Raw genomic sequence first — 23,238 nt, 5'->3', positions numbered from 1 at the left:
GTGAAGTTTTAACGTGACAAACAATCGCAAGCTCGCAGCAGACTCCACTGCCCTTTTCGGTAAAGCTTCACTCATTTCTTCTACCTGTTTTGTTTACTATGCGTTTTTGCTAAGTTTGGTGTGCCTATTATGTTAGAATGACTATCTGCTCTGTTCACTTCAGCCACAATCATGCCTCTTTCCCAAGCTGTGTGCGTGTGTCTGCTCCTACTGGCTGAGCTCCCGGCCTCCCTGCATAGGTGCGTGTTTGATGAGGTCCAGGCTCGGGTCCGAGTTATCCGAGCCGCACCGAGCCCCCCAAACGGCCCGCATGGCCACACCAGAACCCTGCAAGCAGTCCCGCCTGCTTTGACCTCACCGCAGCCAATCAGGATTCAGAGCTGGCTTTCCAGGGAGAGCGAGCAGCTATCGGAGCCTGAGAAAGACCAAATGATGGCGACAGTCAAGGAGGCTGTGAAGATGGTGTCTTCTTTGTTGTCAGGTGCTAATCTTATGACCACACACATTACACAAAAATAGAAACTCACTTTTTATTTTTTTTTACAGTGCAGAGAGCATCCAGTCCATTGCTGCTTAGGAGGGACATCAACAAATACTGCAAGTTTATGTGGAAGAATTCAAGCACCATTAATTACAACAAGTGAGAAATATATGGTTGTAGATGACCCCATGTTTCCCAATTGACATGTCAAGCAAATGGAGTGACAGGCAATTGCAGTATAATAGCTCCACCTAGTGGAGGTTAAACTGTCATAAATTCACTGGAGTTGCAGGTACAACATTAATCATATTGTTGCATTAGGTGTGGCAGGGCCAACAGCAATTACAGGACCGAGACATGTCTGGATGTGATGGTGAGTGATGCATGAAAAAAAAGTAGGTTCAGAGCAGTAATGGATGTTTGACTTGGTTTCACTCCTGTCATAGTGGATCTGTGATTAGTTTTGGTTTTGTAATAGGTTATTTAAAAATGCAGTGTTCCTGTCATATAGAGGATCTTTCACAAGTCGTAATAACATCAGTCATGTGAAGGCTATAAAGATGGATAATGCTTCAGAGGGGGAGAATGGAGAGGATAAACAGGAGTGGACTGAGTACCGAAACCTGGGGGACATCAGGGTGCTGTTTGAGTGAAAGAGAATGTTTTTGTTTTTATGGGAGACAGTTAAGATGGGCTTTCAGACAGTGGGGGGAGGGAGATTATGGAAGGTTGTGGATTGTGAGGCCAGTAGTACAAACCAGATCCAGGATGTGACCACATGTTGGGGGTTGCTAAAACAATGTAGTCACAATTATTTATATAGTCCTTAATCACAAAAGAACCTCAAAGGGTTTACAAGCAGGCAACAATCGACGACATGTGGCTTGTTTGCAGTTTTTGCTGTCAATGTGGAGATTGAAGTCACTCAGGAGGAAGATGGCTGGAGCGATGTCACAAAGCGGCTTCACAAGGTCTGTGAGATCGAACAGGAATTAAGGGTTTGCTTTGGGAGGGTGAAAAATGACAGCAATGGCTATGAGTCTGGGACCACACAATTTATAAAGAGGATTTTCAAAGGAATGGGCGTGATGTTAAATTCATTCCTGCAGTTCTATCACCCTGCCCATCTGAGCAATGATTTTCAGTATAGGTGCATTCAGGTGGTGTAATCTTACTTCAACAAAAATAGTCCAGGGGTTTGTGCCATATCCGAGTAAGACTGAAAATGTAAATTATTGCCAGTAATAAATTCATTCACAATGAGATTGTTGTTGTCGAGGGTGCAGGTGTTAAGAAGTGAAAGCTATAGGTGCTTTGTGATTGGCTGAGAACGGCAAGGCAGAGGGCAATTTGCTTGTTGCACTTGAAGTTTGTTGTGATAGCGTAATGACGTAGATGGTGAGTGGTATGACCAAAGGGATGGGAGGCCTTTTAGGGATTAAAATTGTGTGCAAATGTCTGGCCAGAGCCTCTGTGTGAAGGCTGGCCTTCAAATTGAGTGATACATGGGAAAAAATATTGGGTTAAATGTTGTTTTCTGCCTCTGAAACCTGTCAATTTGTCAGATCCCAGATGAGCACCTGGCAGGATGTGAAGTACTCCCAGAGCCTGATTCCACTCGCCGTATCATTCTCAGACCACACGGTACTGGACTACCCCATGTGGACTTCCTGCTTTACCTCCACGTCCAAGCCGCTGACAAGTGTAGAGCAGAGGTAATGTTGCCCATTTCCTGTGTAAACATGAATTTCTATTTAAAATAACACATTTTGTTCGATGCACCAGCCTAGCCTGTTGGCCTACGCTGCCCACTGCCAGATGGACACTGGAGGGCGACCTTTGGCTGGCGTGGTGGTCATCTGCAGGGATAGGCTGACCAGGCTGACTGTGCCGGTGCAAAAAGCTCACAAAAGTGTTCCCTGTGTACTCCTTTTTTAAATGACATGTAACATTTTGTTCTAGACTGTTCTCCATGAGCTGTTTCATGCCTTAGGCTTCTCCAAGGATCTCTTCCACGCATGGACAGACTGTTCCTTCCAGCAAGGTTCTTTCACTGGGAACAGACTACATACACGATTGTACGCCAGTATTTGTTAGTGCATGTGTGCCGCTTGTGTGTGTTCCAGTGGGTGCTGGCTGTTCTCCTCGGAGTACAGTGACTCACAGTGATGGATCGGGCCAGATTAGGATCTACACCCCTTCTGTTATCTTAGCCCTGCAGAAGCACCTGGCAGCTGTTGATCCCGAACTGGGGGGTCCACTTGAGAACTTAGTGAGGAACCCTTGGGAAGCCTCCAGCATCATTTATCAACTACCTGAATCATTTGCATTTTTTTTTAAATAGGATGTACCTCTAGGCGCCGTATCCTCTCACTGGGAGGCCCGAGTACTGCAGGGGTCCATCATGTTGGCGGTGTTGGACCCTTCCAGTGCAGTGCACATTGACCCAGTCACCTTGGCTGCTTTTCAGGATACCGGCTGGTACACGGTCAACATGAGCAAGGCCCAGAGTCTGGTTTGGGGGAAGGGTAAGACATAACATTTCCCACGGGGACAATTTGATACATTTTATACATTATAGCTGCTAAAACTAATCCATATAGGTCAAAGATATGCTAAGTTAATGATGATGATAAAGATTTTCAGAGTTTGCTTTGGGCCAATAACAACAGCAAAGTCTGGGCCTCATAAATGGACTCATATCTAAGTCTTTGTAATGTTCTGACAAGGGGCCATGTTCAATTTTATAGATATAGAGGGAAAATACCGATATAGAGTATCTTTTACCAGAGTGCTCCTGTTATATAGAGAATCTTTGACTAGTCTAGTCTAGGGAGTTGCTGGATCTGCGATGGGCTAACTAAATTCTTATGTGTCTTTTAGGTGAAGGTGCCATGTTTGGTTACACGTCAACTTGTCATGACAATAGCTCATCCTTCTTCTGCACTGGCAGGTAGACCTGTGGAGTAAATATTTGACCTATTATTAATAAGTTTTTAAGATATTTGTACTCCTGCCACACTGTAGTGGACTTGGCTGCCATTATTTGCATCTCCACAAAGGAGAGTGCCAGACTGATCCTCTCATGGATGGATGTCGCATCTACAAAGCTCTCAGGAATGGAGTATGTTCTTTTTGTAAATGTGATCTCAGGTTTTTGAAAAATGTATTTTTTATTCTTCACTCCCTTGTGTTTAAGAGTGAATGCTGGATCAAAGAAAACAACAGGAAGTCACCTGAAGAGATCTTTGGCTTGGATAGTCGCTGTTTCTTCTCAAGCTTGACCTCACTTGTATGCATAAAAAACACCAGGATGAAAAGTTGTACGTTATTCCCAGCTAATCGTATTCTACATCCTCTTTCGTAGAACTGGAGTCAGCTCCTTGTGACGGGACGCTGTTACAGACACAGGTGCACTGGCGTAAACGGCTACCAAATCAAGGTTCTGGACACGGATTGGCTAGACTGTCCAGCAGGCAGCAGCATTCAGGTAAACAAGCACAATCAAGTCATCCGTGTGTCTTGAACGTTAATAATGTTATTTTCTGTACTCAGATAAGGGGCTATCAGGGTTCGGTTTTCTGCCCTGACAAGAGGTTGTGTCTGTATTCCGATGTTGCTCCACCCAATCAGCCTGAGAACATTTCAGTTTTCAGCACAAGGCAAGTGTAGGATTTCCTTAATACAAAGCCATTAAGTCCTAGTAATTTGGATTGTTTTTGCTTTCTAGGGGTCAGAACAGTGATCTGGATCAGGATGCTGCCTGGTCAGCCCACAGACCCGTTGCAGTGACAACACTCTGCTGCCTCTCAGCTGCAGTGTCTCTACTGGTGGTCCTCAGAGTGGCATACAGATGTTCCTCCCGCTGTGCAGTCAGGATCCATGCAGCCTCAGGTGATGTTTAGTCACAGAGCACCCACCCACAAATTAGAAATAAATATAGGATGATTATCATTACATCTGCCAAAGAAGCATCCAGAATTGTTTTTAAGTATTGCTTTTAGTTAAATATTTGAGTGAACAAGAATACAATTAAAACATATGTATAACATATGTATTAAATGGACTGTTGGCTCAAAATAAACTCCAGCCAGTGTATCTTACAGTGCATTTACACATGCATGAATGTGAGTGTGAATGGTTGTTTGTCTATATGTGCCCTGTGATTGGCTGGCGACCAGTCCAGGGTGTACCCCGCCTCTCGCCCGAGGACAGCTGGGATAGGCTCCAGCACCCCCGCGACCCTCGTGAGGATAAGCTGTATAGAAAATGGAAGAATGATCATAAATAATATGACTAGTTACAGAGGCGTTGGACTTACTGTGGTGCCCTCATGTGTCCAATGTTGTGAAGTGCAACACCAGGTCTTGAATTTTAATTTTAATGTAATGCTTGTAGTGTTTGAATGGATTTAAAGCAGTCTTAAAGAAACATAATTTATTTAATTACAACGATTACGTAATAATTGCAAAATATGTAATTTATTTCCTAATAATGATATACAAAAGCATTTGTTCCTTAGCTGTTTTTAATACACTTGCTACTGTATGTCATATCTAATCTGACATTTCCATTTAATTAGCACGGCACCCAAATTGCAATTCATTAAATTAATTATTCGCACCTGCATGTTGACTAATAAAAATAAAAAAATAATAATTTGTAAGATGATATGTTTTGTTTTTATCTAAGCCAGCTTTGCGTCATCGTGCATTCCAGACTGTGCTGCACATAATGTGGCCTGGGGGGGGGGGGGGGGGGGGGGGGCAAAGACAAGGGCATCAAGCCGGGACAAGCAGAGTGAGGCAACACGTCATACTCGGCCTCACCTTGTCCTCGGAACCAGGAAGCTCGCTTTGCGGCGCCCACTCGGAACAAGCTTGTCTGAAACGCCTCTGCTCGGTTTTTGGCTTTCAATTAACTACCTCCATACTGCGACTTTGTTGGCATAAGTGGACGTGGCGCCTCAGCGTTTATACACAGGAAACTGTCTAGTCCGCTATTGGCAACCTGCTGGAGTTCACGAAAATGACGGAAATCTGGCGCAAAAAGTACGATCAAGTGTGCGGATGACGCCTGCGGTTGTCCCCTGTTGGCTGTCTAGGTGAGTGTGCAGTTAAAGTGTTGTGTTTACGCAGACATGAGTAGTAAACCACCAAGGATCGACTTTACTCAGCGGCTTGTGGTGTGCGTGGGCGTGGACTTCAGTGTACCTGAACTCCTCCGATTGGCTTATGGACAACACTTTTATAACTTAATTGCACTACTAGTCTTTATATTAGTGCATCAAGCTGAGCTACATAAGATATTGCATAACAATACACACACCTGTATAGCCCACAGACATGAACACTATGTAGCCTGTCCACAATGTACTATATTCTCAAGGGACAAACCCACAGAAAGTAAAGGCAACAGTCCAGTCACTAAGCCCCCCCTGCTCATGGCGTCTTGAGCCTGCTCTTTGGAGTGGGGCGAGCGTGTGACTTGCAATTCTCTGCCACAACACTAGGGACAGCCATCAGTATAGATGAGAAACATTAAAAAAATGTTGATACAGGTTGCTCATTAAAAGGATACCAAAAGTCACTGGTGTAAAAAAAAGTGTATTCAAATTGTTTTCATATACTACTTTGTCCCGTTTATTTATTTTTGTATTATATGAGAATAAAACTCACCATACTCCGTCACATGTTTACTCTTCAAATGCTGTATTATATCAAAGCCTTTTAATGTGCTACCCTGGAATGATGTTTCCGTGGCGTGTGTAGGCAGGTAACTTCCACACATAATTGTTTTTTTTTGTTTTGGTACGTCTGCATAGTGTGAAGGAAAGTGGGAGGAGGACGCTGCCCAAGACATTAGTTAGGGCAAGACACTGCACTGCATGCAGGGATATCTGCGGGTGGCAATAGTACTACCCACAGGCCCATCTGCTTTTGTGATCAGCGCTGAAAGACATTTATCAGCATATTCCGATCACATGATTTGTCATGGAAATTGCCTGATGCTGATTGTCAATAAAAAGCAGTGGTGTGAAAAATTTATACTTAAAATTTATGCTTAACAAGCTTTACGTTTGTAAGCCGAATGCCACAGTTTCAGTGTGTTTTTGTAAAAAAGCTGGAAAGCACATGGTTGGAGCTCACATAGTAGTTGGTTAATATTCTGCATTATACGTTGGTAGTGTATTGTCTGTTTTTATTCACTCATTGTGTGTAGGAATACCATCTAGTGGCTCAAGCATGACATGACGCAATGATGACATGAAAAGGTCTAAATGATCGAATATCGATCGATAATTAACAGCAAAGTTTGTTATCATAAAGGCTTGTATACAGACAATAAACACATACAATGGTCAGGAAAACAACCACCATTGATTTACTCTATTGACCAGCAAGTGTGGGTAGGCCCACACATCACATGGCATCATTAATTATATTCCAGTAAGTTCAATCATTTTTTTAATGACCATAAGGCACAGCATAAATTAGATTTTAATGTACTTATATGGATAAAAAGTCATAGTATTTACATTTAATTGATGGCATTGTTAAAGGAGTCAGTTTCCAATGTAATAAGGAGACCACACCTCCAAGAAGTGCCTTGTTGGGGGGGGGTGAAGTGATGTATGTCTCCTCCACACCAGAACCCAGTTGAGCATTCGTGTGGCATTCTTCGGTGGAAGAAGGGAAGGTGGAAGACGCTCAAGGTGTATATCATATAGGAGTGGAAGTGGATTCAGTCATTGCTATGTACCAATGGCGCTCATACGAAACATTAACACAATTTGTTCACAGTGAGGTGAACTCTCATGTGTTTAAATGCCAATGCACTTCATGAAAGCAGAAGTAACGCCTCCTGAGTTGCTGTAAGTTTGCAGACCAAAAGAGAAGAAGTGGCTACACCAATGTTGGTGACGTCTTCCTGTGTGTCTCTGTGTGGAAACTGTGTATGACTGCCATTGTATTTGAAAGGATGCTTTGAAAATACACAGTACCTTGCCCAGTAATTCAAACTGTATTCAAATGTGATGGTGGTTATTGCCTCAGAGCTATTGCTGCTTCCTGCTGTTTCATTGAGCACTTTTGCAAGTGTTTTTAAATGACGTTTTGTGTTCTTAGTGCCAAGCTGTCCACCTGCACCAGAACACCATGCTGAAAGCTCCAGAACTGAATCAGGAGGTGGAGCAGTGGCTTTTTTCCCTCCGCCTCTCCCAGTACGCACCATGTTTCCAGCAAGGTGGCTACCAGTCCCTGGAAGATTGCAAGGACCTCACAGATGAGCGTCTCCGAGAGCTCCAAGTGCTCCCAACAGGACATCGCAGGCGCATCCTTCGTGGTTTAGAGGCGCTCGGTGTTAGGAAACCTCCGCTGTACCCGAGAAGTGTCTTCCTAAATGACAAAAAGAGAGGCGGTTCCTGCCAGCACTACCGTCCCAAAGAATGTGAGGACGTGGAGGGGAGCCAGACCTTGCCTCCAAGAGCTGGCCTGGGAGCGGAGATGCCTGAGAGTTTACCTCAACCAGCCCGGCGTAACCCTGACAGCATCCTAACATCCACGCTGGAACATCCGTGCATCCCTACATCCACTTCCTCTTCCTCCATTAGCAGCACAGAGTCTCTCCCAATGTCTGAACTCCCACCAGACTGGGACATCTCTCCAGACAACGTCCCCCCGGCAACCCAGAGTGAGGGGTCCACTCAGTGCCACATGGTGGACAACACCATCTACGACACACAGCCATCTTCAGAGCTTCCTAAAGGACCCAGACTGACTCGCTCGTACCGTCTGAGGCACCGACCTGTGCCGCAGATCCCGCAACAAGACGGGTAAAGTTTGACAGCGAATCAGTTGAACTGAATTGAATGAAGGCCTTCAATTGTGCATTTTAAAAAGTTTCTATTTTGAAAGGTTTTTTTTGTGTTTATGTGGCTGCTCTTCCTCTCTCAGGCACGGAGCAGCAGCGCAAACAAGCGGGCCTGAACACCCAGCCAACTGCGGGGGGGGTCCCTGTGGTGCAAACGGCATACAGAAAGGTACACACCGTCTTTTTTTGCAGCTGCATCCGCTTCATATGTGCCATGAATTTTTCATTCGGCGCCGGCGCTCTTGTTTGCCTGCTTGAAAGAACGGTGGGAAGGGGGATGGCGCATCGATGGGACGAGGGGTGTCGTGGGGAAACGGTGGCGCACATCTTGGGGAATATTGTCTCTCATATCTGCAACGAGTGAGACCTCCTGTCAGGCGTCTTTGAAGAGCTGTTTTTGTGATGCTGGATTGTCTTCTTGCGCTGTTAGGAAAAGGGGTACAGGTCAAGTTAAGATGTCGACTCCAATTACGTGTCATTATAACCCTAGAGGTACAACGATGTGGCTTTTTCACTCTTTTCCGTGTTGTATTGAGAAACTTTTACTTCCTGCTGCAGTCTGTTTCCTCCCTGAATGAAACCAGACAGGCGCTAGAGGGAAGCGAGGAAGGAGGACATGGATGCAAAACAGGCTGAGACGAAGGTGAAGAGGGAGCTGACATGCTCACAGTGCTGGGAATTTGGCAAGCAAGCAACATTTCTATAAGTTGAATGGATTCAGTTAGATGTTTCCCATGGAGAGTCTCACACAGTACATCGGCACCTTTGTTTTCACGGTCGCACCAAAGCAAAAGATCACCACCAAAATTGAGCCATATGTACTCCATGTCTGCCCAATGATGAACTACAATTGTGAGTTTTCACTCAAGGGTGTTGTCGGAGTATTACGGCAAATTTTGCTGATTCACCATAAAACACAAAGTGCATTTGTAGTTGATGTACTCAAACCTTTTTTTTTCTCCTCTGCATCGGAGGTTAGTTTGAGGTGACTAATTTTTATAGCGTTCATTGGCATTCATCCACCGCCGGGTTTGCTGTCCCGAGTGGTCAGCAAAGTCGTGATGCACGGCAGCAATGACAACAAAGTGACCTGCAAGTGCCTTACTTAAAATAGGAGAAAGATAGGAGGCTTCATTGGGAGGAAAATCAATTGGCTCAGTAAGTCGGGTAGCTGGGAGCTGTCTCTCCTCCCGGAGTGCCTCTTAAGAGCCAATAAAGAGGTGGCGAGAGTCGCAAAGTGATCTTGTGAACACAAGAGGGAGCTAGTTTAGTAACTATCATTGTTTTTTTTCTTTTAAACATGAATATAAACGACATTGTTGTGTTGTACGGTAAATGTTTTGGCATGTAATACAGTTTTATAATCTTTAGATGGATGCTTGTCATGTTTTTTAATCGGGCGGCACGGCGGTCGGGTGGTTAGCGCGCAGACCTCACAGCTAGTAGACCAGGGTTCAATTCCACCCTTGGTCATCTCTGTGTGGAGTTTGCATGTTCTCCCCGTACATGCGTGGGTTTTCCTCGGGTACTCCGGTTTCCTTCCACATTCCAAAAACATGCTAGGTTAATTGGCGACTCCAAATTGTCCATAGGTATGAATGTGAGTGTGATTGGAATGTGCCCTGTGATTGGCTGTGATTGGCTGGGATAGGCTCCAGCACCCCCGCAACCCTCCTGAGGAAAAAGCGGTAGAAAATGAATGAATGTTTTTTTAATCTTGCTCAAATATAAAGCTTTGTACTCAATTTCACAGTGACTCGTCCAAACACTTTAAAGCATAAAGCAGGGGTGTCCAAAGTGTGGCCCAGGGGCCATTTGGAGCCTGCGACTTAAACTTTTTTTTTTTATTGGCCTGCAGTACATTCTAAAAATATAAATTAACAAGACAACTTCAAACAATCATTGTTGAGAAAAATCTGAACATAAAAAAACACGTCATTTAGTAGCTTAAAGTTGTTTAATTCATAATATTGTGGGAAATAAACAAAACACAAAATAAAGTTGTCATTTTAGGACATTGTGGAAAAAGTTACATGAATTAAGTCAATAAAGGCATATTTATGTGAAGAAATTTGAAATTGTTGCAAAAAACCCCAGAAATGAACAAACAGCATTAATTTTACGAGCATAAAGTCAAAATATGAAAAAGTTGCAATGTTACTAGAATAAACTCATGATATTATGAGGGAAAAATAATGTAATTTTAGTGACATAAAGTTGAAATTAGGGATGTCCGACATTGGCTTTTTTGACGAAAACCGACATGCTGATATTTTGGATACCGATATCAGTCGATACCGGTACCAATACCAGTCCTAGTATCTCCTGTGGTGCAATGAACACATTTTAAAAATATTGTTTTTCATGATCGGGAAAAAATTCAGATACCGATATTGTATTTTTATGTTGATATAATGATCGGACATCCCTAGTTGAAAGGTTAAAAGAACAAAATAAAGTTGTAAACATTGGGAGACGGGAAAGTAATATAATGCAAATATGTTTAATTTAAAGTTTAGTTTGGTAAAAAGTAAAATAATGTCATAGTATCAGGGAAAGAAAATGTACATATTTAAGAAAAAAGTTTACATTTATGGAAAAAAAACAGCAAAAATGTGGAAAAAGAGCAAAGTTCAAACTATTAATACTCTTTTTCCTGTACAAAATCAGAGTAATAATAAAAAAGTGACTTTTGTATTCTTTCATTTTTGAGTATGTGACACCCCTGCCCTCAAGTTTGTAGAAGACTGTGTGAGAAATTTCAAGAGCATTTTTCATAAAAAAAATAATACCGCTAGTAACACAGGAGAGGTGCATGTTTTGACAAATTTGCCCCCTTTTGTGTGCAGCACTTGAAGAGAAGAAGGGGAAGGGTTGTGTTCCACGATGTCATAGAGCCATGTGAAAAAAATTAGTATTTTATTGTGTTCTCTGTAAAGCCCGTACAATCCCCAGGAGAAGCTGGTGTCATCTTTCACCGTGACAGACTGTAGCCCACGCATGGCGGCCTCCGGGTCTCCAGACTAATAATGTTTGGCCGTGGTCTCTTCTTCTTCTTTGCTTCCTCCAAACATCGACCACAGCCTCGGCAGCCTAAATGGATCAATGCTTGCCAAATGTATTTAGATCAGAGATTTGGTGTCATCACAGCCACTCGTCTTTCATTCAGCGCCATGACAAAAGCTCTCTGCCTCCCTTTCAGCTCCGCTTCACAGAACCGTGACGCCCATCGCTCCCTACGGAGAGACGTTCCTCTACATCAACGATCAAAACATTCTGGTAAGATGCTGTCCACTCCCGCTGAGAGGAACATACTTTTTTTTTGTTTCATAAAGATCTTTAACACGGGCACCGGTGCGGCTGTCACATAACAGAGTGGCGCTTGCTTCTCGGCGGCCCGAGAGGTTAATAGAAATGTCAGCCTGCCCCTAAAGTTAAGGCCGCTTAATGCAACAACACGATAACAGCTGCCAGAGCGAAACGATAGATGCTCATCTCCTCACTCTGTGGCTCTTACAGGAGCAAGTGTCACAGAAGGACCAAGAGAAGCAGAAGAAACACAGGTATGATGATATGAGATGATGACCAAATAACAAGTCTGGATGTTTGTGTGCTAAATTAGTCTTAAATGTAGTAGATGAGATGGCAATGTGGTTCGCTGATGCAGAAACGTTAGGTAAGAGAGAGACAGTCGGAGCAGGAGACATGGATTTGAAGTATGGAGACATCTTATCACATTTGTTAGTATTCTTTTGCTTATTGTAATTGTAATACCTCATTATACCATCCATTTTTGGTGGAATTAAAGTATTTTTACTTTATTGATTTATTATTTATTAGTGTTAGGGATGTGCCATATTGGCTTTTTTGCCGAACTCTCAATTACTGATACCGATATCAGCAGATACTGATATGTGTAACATGACATATTTTGTGTCGTGGAATGAACATGTGTTGTATACAGCATTTTTTAAATGTCGGTTTTCATGATCGGGAAAAAAAATTTGCTACCAATATCACATTTTTACACTGTTATCGGCCCGATTATCGCTACTGATAATTATTGGACATTCCTACTTGATGTTATTATGTTGTATAAATTAATTTAACTAAAATTTGACTAATTTAAATCACTTTCTCACTTCAGCGTATTTATTTTTTATTGTCCAAAACACATATCAAAAATATTTGAATTAATTAACAGTACATATAAATATAATGAAATAATGACATTAGTATCCCATGTATGTATGTATGTATGTATGTATGTATGTATGTATGTATGTATGTGTATATATATATATATATATATATATATATATATATATAATAAATAAAGTAAAAAAAAAACTTCAACTATATTAGGAAAGCAGGAAGTGAACAAATGTAACAGTTACTGATTGTAAAAGTACCAGATGGAGGGGTAGGATTTAATAAGCTTTGCTTCTTCCTACTTCTTTTGGACATGTGGAACTGTTTTAATACATTTTCATCTTATTTATTTGTTTACATGTATTTGTCCTCATCCAGGTCCAAGGATGAAGACCCTCCTCCTGTCCAGGCTATTCCAGACCCTTACAAAGATGAATACTCCACTGTAGAAGAATGTTCCAGCCTTTTGCAGACTTCGGACCAAAGTAGTGCAGAGTACCTCACGGTTGGTGCGGCGTCTGCGGCATCCGTTCCCGTCTGTCATGGCGGTTCCGCGGTCATGGTGGCCCAGGTCTCCCAATCTGTGGACATGGAGCCACTTCCTGATATTTCACCCTATGCTTGCTTTTATGGCGCTCCAAAGCCTCCTGTGCTTAAGGTGGGCTGGCTGGACAAGCTTTCACCGCAAGGGTAGGTGCAGAAAACATTGACTGAAGGGTATGTTGTACCTTATTTGTCTTTTTCTAGTTTCTGGACAATTGTTTTACAGGAAGTGCGTCTTTCAGAGGCGCTGGGTGAGGTTCGACGGCGAGAGCCTGGCCTACTACAACAGTGACAAGGTAACCGACACATGGCGAAGCGCAAAGGAAATCAATACGCAGCGTCATCATCATTGTTAGCTTCGTGAGCTAGCGAAAGGGGGCAAGGACACACAGTACAACACATCAATGCTGGCACCTTCCCAACACAGAGGAACAAGACAAGGATAGAGAGAGGGAGGGGGCACGCTTGGCAATCTGCTTCTATTGCGCTAAAATCTACTTAGAAATGAAAAAGCGTTAAGATGAAAAAAAAAAACAAAACAAGCATTTAATCCCCTCAAATGACTCGGAGGCACAAGCAGGCCAGTTTTTGCCGCAGCACAACATCACAATCAATGACGTGCGACCTGTCTGATGGCGCCTCGTTAATCACTTGCTAATTACACTCCTCTGTGCCCGCTCACGCACAACCACTCTCACTTTTGTCTCCCCTCCACCCTGCTTTATTTATCAGGACACACTTTGCCACCAGCAAGGCGAGAATCATTGGGAAGCGAGTCAGCATATCATAGTACATTACCAGGTCTTTTTCTTTCCCCACAGGGAGAAAAGTTAGCCATTTTGGAGGGGGTACAAAATACTGTTTTTGGTGTACAGTATACAGAACATTCCGTAATTACAGCTGGGGTGTTTTAAATTAATTAAAATCACACAATAATTTTGCCGGTCTCCATATATTTCCCTTTGCACTCAACTCCGACAATCAGGAAGCAAGCAGAGCCCATCAACATGGATGCCGAATTTGTTCGAAAGTGGTAGCAACAACAAATACAGCAAAACAACCTTTCCAACCATAAACATAACCACCAAACCTAGTTTTCCCATCCGGGAGAAGAAATGCATATTAAGATGCAGAGCCTTTGTCCATGAGATGTTTGATTTGCAGAGGAAGTACAAACGAAACAGCCCAAAATGGTGTTCATTCCTAGAAATTAATTGCAAAAGTAATGCTGTATTTAATATAGTTGAAAAGCCAGCATTTTAAGAAATGCTCCAAACAATTGACAGACAATACGAATTGCCTGTGAGAAAATACATGTCCACAACTTTACAGAGTGAAAGATATACAATATTAAAAGAGAGGCAAGGGAAGAACAAGAGGGCCAAAAACTGCAACAAACGCACAAATAAGCACACTTTACAACATGGGAAGTCAAAGACCTGCACCAGGAGAGGCGGGGAGGGGGAGAAATGGGGTGGAGGTGTTGCAGCGCAGGTCAGCAGCCAGCCACAGCAATTGCAGCCACATTTCAGTGCATGCTTCGAACACTGCCAAAATGTTAAAATCTTGTTTCGTCTCATTCTAGTGAAAGTGTTGCTTTAATCTTAAATAATGACTCAGAGTGCATGAAAAAATGGAAAGGAATGCTCTAATGTTCTGCAACAGAACCAATGTTGTAATGGTGGAAAGGAGAAAACTGCTCAACCAGCATTGATATCTGATGACTTGCACACCAACGTTTTGTGGACCACACAGTCAGTGAATGGAGTCTTGATGGTTCCCTGTGTATGTCTCTAGCAGTATAGCTCAAGGGACAGAAATAGACATTCACAATGTCAATGTACTTTACGGATAGTTACTGTGGTGCTGCCCTTTTCGGGGAACTGCTCCAAGTTCCAACATGTTACCCTTAGAACTTACTAAATGACAGAAATGGACTTGTATGTCTGGAAATAAAGGCAACAAGGCTTCAGTGTGGCTCAGTGAGGATGGACGTGTCATGGGTGTGCTCGTCCCTACAATGAAAAGCATTCCCATGCTAGTCCTCGCTCCCAAACTTTTAACACCCCCAAAACTCTCTTTTGTAGTTAGAAATCCAGCAGGGATCTGTCAGCCCCAGACAGAACTAATCGCACTTAATCACAACAGTCGCGGCTTGAAAAGGTCTCTGGTGATGTCATCTACGGGGGTAGCCCAGGTGGCGTGGGAGAGAGGAAAGATTATCGGTCTCACTTGTTCTTGCGGAGCGAGGGGTGGGGGACTGCCCATCCATCTTTCACCAATCAACGCCTTTTTTTGCACAAAGAAGTGGAATGTGGGGGGGGGGGGGTGGCTTGAGAGAATGCTCTGGGCCTTTCGAGGGAGTCCTCGGGGTTGTGACATGCGATGTCATTGTGGGGAATGAGGGGATGAAATGTGGATGAGGATGGACAGGGAAGCTGATGCTCCAGGATTGGGGATCAGCCTTGCAAAGCTCCATTGCAGTTGGCCATCTTAGGTACACTTGCACTAACCCAAAATGAAGCCTTGACGTGCCATGATAAGCATGATGTACGGAGATGACCTCTATATATGCTATCCATCCATTTTCTGTACCGCGTATCCTCACAAGAGTCGCGGGTATGCTCGAGCCTATGCCAGGCGGGGTACACCCTGGACTGGTCGCCAGCCAATCACAGGGCACATATAGACAAACAATCATTCATTCATTCAGTGATACATTATTTGAAATGGTGCTTGCTATATCATACTTGTGCTACTCCTTTCAGCCGAAAACCCACCTAAAAAAGAGGTAAAGAGGTATGACATAGCATGCTAGATTAATTGGAGGCTTTTTTGTGGAAATCTCGGCTGCACACATTGGTAGTGATTACTGAAGCATAAAAAAAAACACGCTAAGTGAGCTTTTCACAGCCACCAGTTGGTGTCCTCATGCCTCCACTGCAAATGTACTCTAACAACACAACCTTCTAGTGTAGGGAGTCTTTTTGTTTTTTGTTTCTCTTTCTCCACATGGTGCCTCCATTGTTGTGTGCTTTAACTCCAGTGGTCCTGCCTTTTAATTGCTGTGTGAATTCTACAGTGCTTATCTTGACTTTGTTGGGTAGAAAATCACGATAGAAATGTGTCAAGACGATGACAAAAAAAGAAGGGTAGAAGGTGAGTGAGGTGTGTGTGTGTGTTAGTCGTCATTGCTTCTTTTGTCTTCCTGTCTTTAGTGTGACCTCTTCTTTTCATCACTTTTCCCCGTGAGTATTTATAGATGCACAAGTCGCAATTAAACAACTCCTACCCGACTCCCAAACTGGAATGGAGACAATTAATTAGTGTTAAAGCGTACTGGTACTGCTGTAATTATCAGCCACGGAACTAATTTCTACACTTCATTTCTCATCGTGCGGTAACTCTGCATCTACAGTGCTGCACACATGCACCAAATCCACCACAAATATTGGTCGATAATATCGGTCCCTAGATGAAAATTCTCACACAGCTCTACAAACCACGCACTTTAACTTTTAAGGTGTTTTGCTGAATCACCATGAAATTTGAGCAAGTTTGGTTGGGTGGACAACAACATAGAAACTCATTTGTGTAATATGTATCAAACGTTGAGGATATCTGTCTCACAAAGCCTCACTGTGAAACTCCTGGGGGGGACAAAATGAGGCCCATTTTTGCTAACATTTAGTGTCGTGGAGGCAGCTTCGTAATATGATGTCTCTTTTTGCTTCATCTCTCATCGGATCTCCCATTTTCTTTCTCCCACTCCTCTCCTTGGCCTCTCACATGGACCTCATTTTTTTTCCCCTCGTCTCCTCTGACTCCGTTGGCTGATATTTTTGGCTGCTAGGATTTTTTTTTCTTTGTGGACGACAAGGTCAGCGGCTTAATTAAGGAATGGCGAGAGGCAGTCACAAGTTCATTGCCTTCTTCTTTGCCTTATTTCCTCCCCCTGTGCCGCAAACAAGCCGAATTCAGGTTGGTCGCACTGAAGAGAGGGAACATTTTTCTGTTACTTTGCAATGATGACGGTAAGAACATGAATAATGCAGTCTGTGATTTTCACACCACGACAGCGACATAACGCAGCATCCCTCTTATGGAGAGAACATTGCCTTTTCCCTGCAGCTTTAAGGCCATTTATTTGTCCCATCACGGCTCCGATGCTGATTGTAAACAATGTCCTCATAGCCACATTTCTTGCTCTTGTTCACACCTCCAAATGACCCGCCACTATAATTGCCGTTGTCAGGGGAAAACTTTAAAAAAGTGTCACATCCTCCCTTGTTTGGATGCATTACATGGCGAGGGAAACATGGAACAGTACGCCAAATCCCACTTTACACTTCTTGTGCGGCCACAGGAAAGTCATGCACGACCCTTTTATGTTTTAAATATTTGAGAGGTTTGTTTCGATGTGGTGCCGGTGCTTTAAGACACTTATTATTATACAGTGAAACTTGGGGCGTTGTCATTAATCTGTTCCAAAATGTCAGTCCAAAAATGAACAGCATTTTCACATAAGAAATAATTTAATCCAATGAATACGTTCTCAGAAATATCAACAGAAAACATAGCAAAATACATATAAATGACAAAGAATTTGCATTTTGCACGGTTTGATCTAAAGGAGGTTCCAAGTAGAGGGAGACAAAAATGTGTATTCACTGTCATTTTCTGTCAGGTATTTGCTCTGTCGTGATGTCTTGATGGCAAAGGCAAAAAAGTATTCTCTCTTTAAATGTTGTCGGGTTGTAGAGCTGACATTGGATATAACAGTCCTCACGGGACGTCTCATCCGGTTATAGTCCACAAAGAGATGCCACGCAAATGGGCATATTAATAACTAGAAATAAAATCGGAGTGAAAATACCGCATACATATGCTCTTCTTGCATGAGGAAATGTACTTCAGACAATGTTATTACAAAGATAGCCCATTATAAAGAGAAAAAGTTACCAAAACATGCCGAGAACGGTGTCTGCTGAACCAGTCTCTTTCCGAGTTGAGCTGATTGAAAGATGCTCCAACAAGCAACATTTATGCTAAAACCAAATGCTCATGAAAATATGAAATTCAGAAAGAATTGCCTCACATCAGAAAAGTGCAGATACGTCATTTCCTCATACTGCCTCCAGGAAATGAGCCAGGTTGTAATGTACTGTAAGTGCTTAGGAGCTTGGCCATGGAGCTCTTACATTGCCAAGCATTGCAGCGATACGATGACTGACACATACAAGAATGTATTCATGCAGACTGATCTAGTGTGAGAACACAAACAGACATGTTAAAAGTCTCTTAGAAGCCTTATTCACAGAGCATTCTGACAAACAAATATGCTTACAAAGTTGTAAAGCATGTAAATTGTGGTATTCATGAATATTTTCACATCTTTACAAAATATTCCCCCCCTTTTGGGGGTCCCAAACCCCCAAAAGCATGTCTGCCGTGCGTGGGACTTCCAGTCTTTGTGAGAGTGCTATGTTTTGGAAGGGCACAAGACCAAGTTGGCATGAGGGATAGGTTCCCAAAATATCCGCAAAGTAGCCAACTTTATTTGATCCCTGTTTAATATATTTGTTTCAAGGCTGAAAATTATCTCACAATATACTTTATACACTTTTCTCAGACAGGCATTAACATTTCTCACACATTAAACTCTCAAAGTTCAAAATTTGTTTGAATTTTAATGCTCAATCTAGTAGATTGGATACAATAAGTTATTCCATGGCACACCATATTCATTGCTTTCATTGTGCTTCGTCGCGGCACCATTCGGCTGTAGCATTTTTGTATACTTTTTACAACCCCTGCTCTCATCCTTCTTCTTGTCCTCCTCCTTGAACCAGAGATTAATTTAGCCGGTTTAGCTGCATTTTCTTCTATTGTTTAATGGCGGTTCGCAAGCAGCTGATGCAATAAGGTAGTTTGCTAGCAATTGCAGGAAGAAGATTGATTGACAATGGCGGCCGAAAACCAATCAGGACACAGAACACAATGGGTGGGTTATCTCTTAGCCAATAAGGAGTGTTGTGACTAGATATATCGGTCTGCCGTTGGCACAGAAACACAAGACGGATGAAGCTACACGCATCGTCAACATAGCATACAACACCCTCTACTGGTAGCAGTAGTAAATACAATAACATACATACAACATGGCACTGATTGATCACTCGAATACACCATGATGATGCAGAAAAGAATGTGCATTTAAAAAATATGCAAAATTACACTTTTCTGCGCAACTCTGAAAGGTGAACCAGAAGGGTGCAGAAGGGTTTGCTTTTGCACTCACCCTTGCCATAGTTCAAAATTAACTGGGGACCACCTCCTGATTTAGTTTTTTTTTTTTTTTTAATTAACCCTACTATGCCAATATCTGCATTTGAAATGTCACAAGTGGTCACTATTCAGTTCATGCTGCACATGCTAAATGTTGTTATTCTGCTGTTAATGTCACACAATGCTTAGTCCACTGTTTTTTTTTTATTTTAATTATTTATTTTTTCATCAGCGCTATTAATGCTGGCTGAGCAATTTGGTCCTTTGGTCTATTGCTGTAGTGTTGTGCACTATTCTTGTTCCACTTTCTTATACATTTGTTAAATAAATAGGAAATAACAGCCTCTCTCCAGTTATCTCCTGCTTCCAATTAATGGCCGCTTTTCTTTGCAGTTTGGTTAAATAAACACCCCAGGTGTAATTACCGTATTACTGTAGTCTACAATCTATCATGGCTCGCAATAAATGTATGTCCATTACATCAAAGTACTATACATTTAAAAAAAAATGCATTATATTTTCCCATTTCAACACATCTAAACTAATTATTTCCAAAATGATGATGTATCCCCAAGAAAAAAAAATCTAATTTAATTCTGACTGGAAAAAAGGAAAATCATCTGCTCTAATAAACTCATCTTTGTCTGGCAGGGAGCTATAAATGCAAAGGCTTCTTTATCCGGGATCCGGGTGCCTTTTTATCAAAGTTATTGCTTGCAAGGGAGGAACAGGGAAGTCATTTGTGTAAATAAATATGATGCTGTATGGATGGGTTATGGCTTATAGTTTGATGAGGAGATCCGTCAGCAGTGCTTCAAAATTGACTCCAATTCAAAAGCAACAGCAATACAGGCGAGAATTACATACCCATTGATGCAAACAATGCTGTAGAGAAAAACAAAACATAATCCCGACTAGATAAAGTAAAAAAAACAAACAAAGGCTCTACAAGGCTATTACAGTTATCTGCTTGCTTTAGTGCTGTTACTCAGTATTGTCTTTTCTTCTGCAGGAAATGTACTCCAAAGGGATGATTCTGGCCACTGCCATCAGACAGGTGCGAGGTTTAGGTGACAACAAGTTCGAGGTCATCACCTCGCTTCGGACCTTCATATTCCGAGCTGAGAGAGAAGGTATGGACTCCTCCTTCCTCCTTGTCTAACATATGCCTTTAACCTCTTCCTGTTTTCTTAAAATACTGCTGAGGCAAATCAGGCTGAGCATGCTAATAGCCATCCATTAATCCACATGTGTCAGACTTGTGCCATGGGGGGGCCGAGACACCGCAGGTTTTCTCTCCAACCGGTTTCTACAACAGCTGATTTAATTGATGAACTCCTTCCCTAAAATTGAAGGACGTGTTGATGATTAAAATCACCTGCTTTAGTGACCATTTGGAAAGACAACCTGCAGGGTGTCGGCCCTATGTGGCATGAGTTTGACACCCCTGATTAAAGGAAAACCGCACTATTTTGGGGATGTGACACATCTGTGCGTTCCATAGATATAAAAACAGACAAAAAGACAGCTCATTACCGCACGTATGCCGCCCCCAAAGACCGCTATTAAAACACCTCCAACAAGGTTTTATTCTTATATACTTAAATACTGTAACAATGTAGTAAGAGGTATGACAACATGTAATACAGTATTTGTTGAGTTTTTTTTAGAAGGCTTTATAGTTGGAATAAGTGTTTCCAATTACATGCATTCTTAGCTGCATCTTTTTAGCTGTTTTTATATCTTTAGAACAAACAAAAAAGGAGTTCATGTCTCACTCACTCACATTCATTCATTCATTTTCTACCACTTATCCTCACGAGGGTCGCGGTGGTATGCTGGAGCCTATCCCAGCTGTCTTCTTGCGAGAGGCGGGGTACACCCTGGACTGGTCGCCAGCCAATCACAGGGCACTTATAGACAAACAACCATTCACACTCATATTCATACCTATGGATAATTTGGATTCGCCAATTAACCTAGCATGTTTTGTGAGAGGAAACCGGAGTCCCCGGAGAAAACCCACACATGCATGGAGAACATGCAAACTCCACACAGAGATGGCCGAGGGTGGAATCGAACTCGGGTCTCCTAGCTGTGAGGCCTGCGCGCTAACCACTCGCGGGTCCCCTGAGGGGGAACGGTGAACTGTTATTTGTGCATATTTGTTCTGTGCACAATTTAAAGTTAACTCATGCTAGAACACTGCCTGTTTTCATGCAAATCAAACAGCAAAGTTATTAATCTCCTCTCTGAAAAACAAACTCCAGTCTGTCTTTAAAAGGAACAACATCCTTTTTTAATGTTGGTGTTATTATTGGATATTTTTTTTGAACTAATGATTGCCACTTTTGGATGAGGCATCTCCTTCTATGGCAACGGTATGAAGCTTCTCACCAAGGTGGCTTCTCTGTTGGAAAGTGTGGGATTGGAAAAAAAGAGAAAAAAGCAAGTCCTCATCCCCTTCATGCATCTTTAAAGCGGCCCGCTCGCCTTGTAGCCAAGAGTCATCAATCTTTGGGGAGCGCACAAGAAAGAGGAAGACCCGGGGAGGCCGCTGATGGAAAAAGAGAGGAAGTTAGTGGAGTGGAGTTCAGGAGCTGCCGAGGTGAGAGCATGAAGAGGAAGTGGAAGAACAACAGCGAGGCAGATGTAACACAGACGGCAGGGAAAGGACAGACGGCAGAGTGAGGATGGAGGGAAGCGCTGAGAGGGGTGAATAATTGAAGGCCACCAAGGAAAGTGTGCACACGGTTGTCGACTGGTTCCGCAGGTGGGATCTTCCCTCAGGTACTGTCAGCTTTGCAAGGAGCAGTAGAAGAAGAATAAATAGAACGCAAATACAACATAAGGCTGCATGTGATGGTGCGGCATTAGAACCTGGGGATAACCATGATTACAGGACAGCACAAAAATGGCGAATGTCTTAACTTTTTGATAAAGTAAAGTTGATGAAAGTGCTGTTTTATCAACATTTTGACCAAAAAGCAGAAGTTGCCTCTGGGCACGTGGAATATCACCTCTCTGGTGGCGAAAGAGCCTGAGCTGGTGCGCGAGGTGGAGTATTTTTGGCTGGATATAGTTGGACTCACCTTGACACACAGCAAGGGCTGTGGAGCCAGTTCTCTTGAGAGGGGCTGAATCCACTTCATCCAAGTGAGAGCAGTGAGGGGCGACTTGTTGGAGTGGCAATTCTTGTTGCCCCCCAGCTCCGGGCCTGTACTTTGGGGTTCAACCCGGTGATTGACTGTTATCTTCCGCCTTCGAGTGGGGGCACAAATCCTGCTCTGTGGCCGTAAGGTACCTGTCGTGGCGGTAATCCCAGAAATCGTTGTCGGACACCAGTGGTTACAGAGGTATGCTGGAGCCTCTATCCTATGTGACATAGGCGAGAGGCAGGATACAGCCAATCACAGGGCACATGTAGACAAACAACCATTCACACTCACATTCATACCTATGGACAATTCCTCTGGTCCACAACATCTCAAGGCAATGCTCGAAGAACACCACCCTACCATAATCCGCGTTGATAGTGTACTTCATTTTTCCGAGATGGCAGTTGGTGGTCCAGAATCTGTTCAAAGTCGTTCTCCCTGGCTTCCCTGAACATCTTCCACATCAGAGTTTTTGCCTTAGGAACCACCAGAGCTGTAAACTACTTGGCCTGCTGGTACCTGTGAGCTGCCTTCAGAGTCCCATGGGCCAAAACTGTCCAATAGGACTCCTCCTTCAGCTCCGTGTCATCCCTTACCGCCACGACAGGCCACCTTATAGCCACAGCTCCGATCAACCACCTCCACAATGGAGGCACGGAAATCGGCCCATGGCTGCCTAGCTCAGAACTTTGTCAAAGCTCTCCTAGAGGTGGGAGTGGAAACGCCTTCTGATAGGGGACTCTG

The 23,238-nt window shown here is 43.0% G+C and overlaps 2 protein-coding genes across 6 annotated transcripts in view; both read left to right on the top strand.

Annotated features, from left to right (window-relative positions):
- The first annotated feature begins 127 nt into the window (after nucleotides 1-127).
- Nucleotides 128-4,386, top strand: cirop (ciliated left-right organizer metallopeptidase). The gene is made up of 14 exons (XM_058065934.2): nucleotides 128-481; nucleotides 547-640; nucleotides 803-854; nucleotides 2,047-2,196; nucleotides 2,267-2,404; nucleotides 2,444-2,525; nucleotides 2,638-2,753; nucleotides 2,826-3,009; nucleotides 3,365-3,434; nucleotides 3,509-3,605; nucleotides 3,681-3,773; nucleotides 3,849-3,971; nucleotides 4,037-4,143; nucleotides 4,212-4,386. Exons 1-14 carry the CDS (start codon nucleotides 172-174, stop codon nucleotides 4,384-4,386), a joined length of 1,791 nt encoding a protein of 596 aa, XP_057921917.2. The 5' UTR covers nucleotides 128-171.
- An 883-nt stretch (nucleotides 4,387-5,269) lies between these two features.
- arap2 (ArfGAP with RhoGAP domain, ankyrin repeat and PH domain 2) overlaps nucleotides 5,270-23,238 on the top strand; it is an 85,192-nt gene continuing 67,223 nt past the window's right edge. For all 5 annotated transcript variants that reach the window (XM_078796877.1, XM_078796878.1, XM_058069128.2 and 2 more), the window contains exons 1-8: nucleotides 5,270-5,585; nucleotides 7,609-8,315; nucleotides 8,437-8,522; nucleotides 11,556-11,632; nucleotides 11,873-11,916; nucleotides 12,884-13,195; nucleotides 13,275-13,344; nucleotides 20,349-20,469. In XM_078796877.1, the coding sequence (XP_078653003.1) occupies nucleotides 7,639-8,315; nucleotides 8,437-8,522; nucleotides 11,556-11,632; nucleotides 11,873-11,916; nucleotides 12,884-13,195; nucleotides 13,275-13,344; nucleotides 20,349-20,469 (1,387 nt within the window). In that variant the 5' untranslated portion in view covers nucleotides 5,270-5,585; nucleotides 7,609-7,638. The remainder of the gene's footprint in view (nucleotides 5,586-7,608; nucleotides 8,316-8,436; nucleotides 8,523-11,555; nucleotides 11,633-11,872; nucleotides 11,917-12,883; nucleotides 13,196-13,274; nucleotides 13,345-20,348; nucleotides 20,470-23,238) is intronic.

The sequence above is a fragment of the Doryrhamphus excisus genome, linkage group LG2, assembly GCF_037039965.1.
Source record: "Doryrhamphus excisus strain RoL-2023G ecotype Guam linkage group LG2, RoL_Dexc_Guam_v1.1, whole genome shotgun sequence".
Classification (NCBI taxonomy): Eukaryota; Metazoa; Chordata; class Actinopteri; order Syngnathiformes; family Syngnathidae; genus Doryrhamphus; species Doryrhamphus excisus.
Note: the sequence above shows the minus strand (reverse complement) of the source record. Positions and strands in the feature narration are given on the sequence as shown.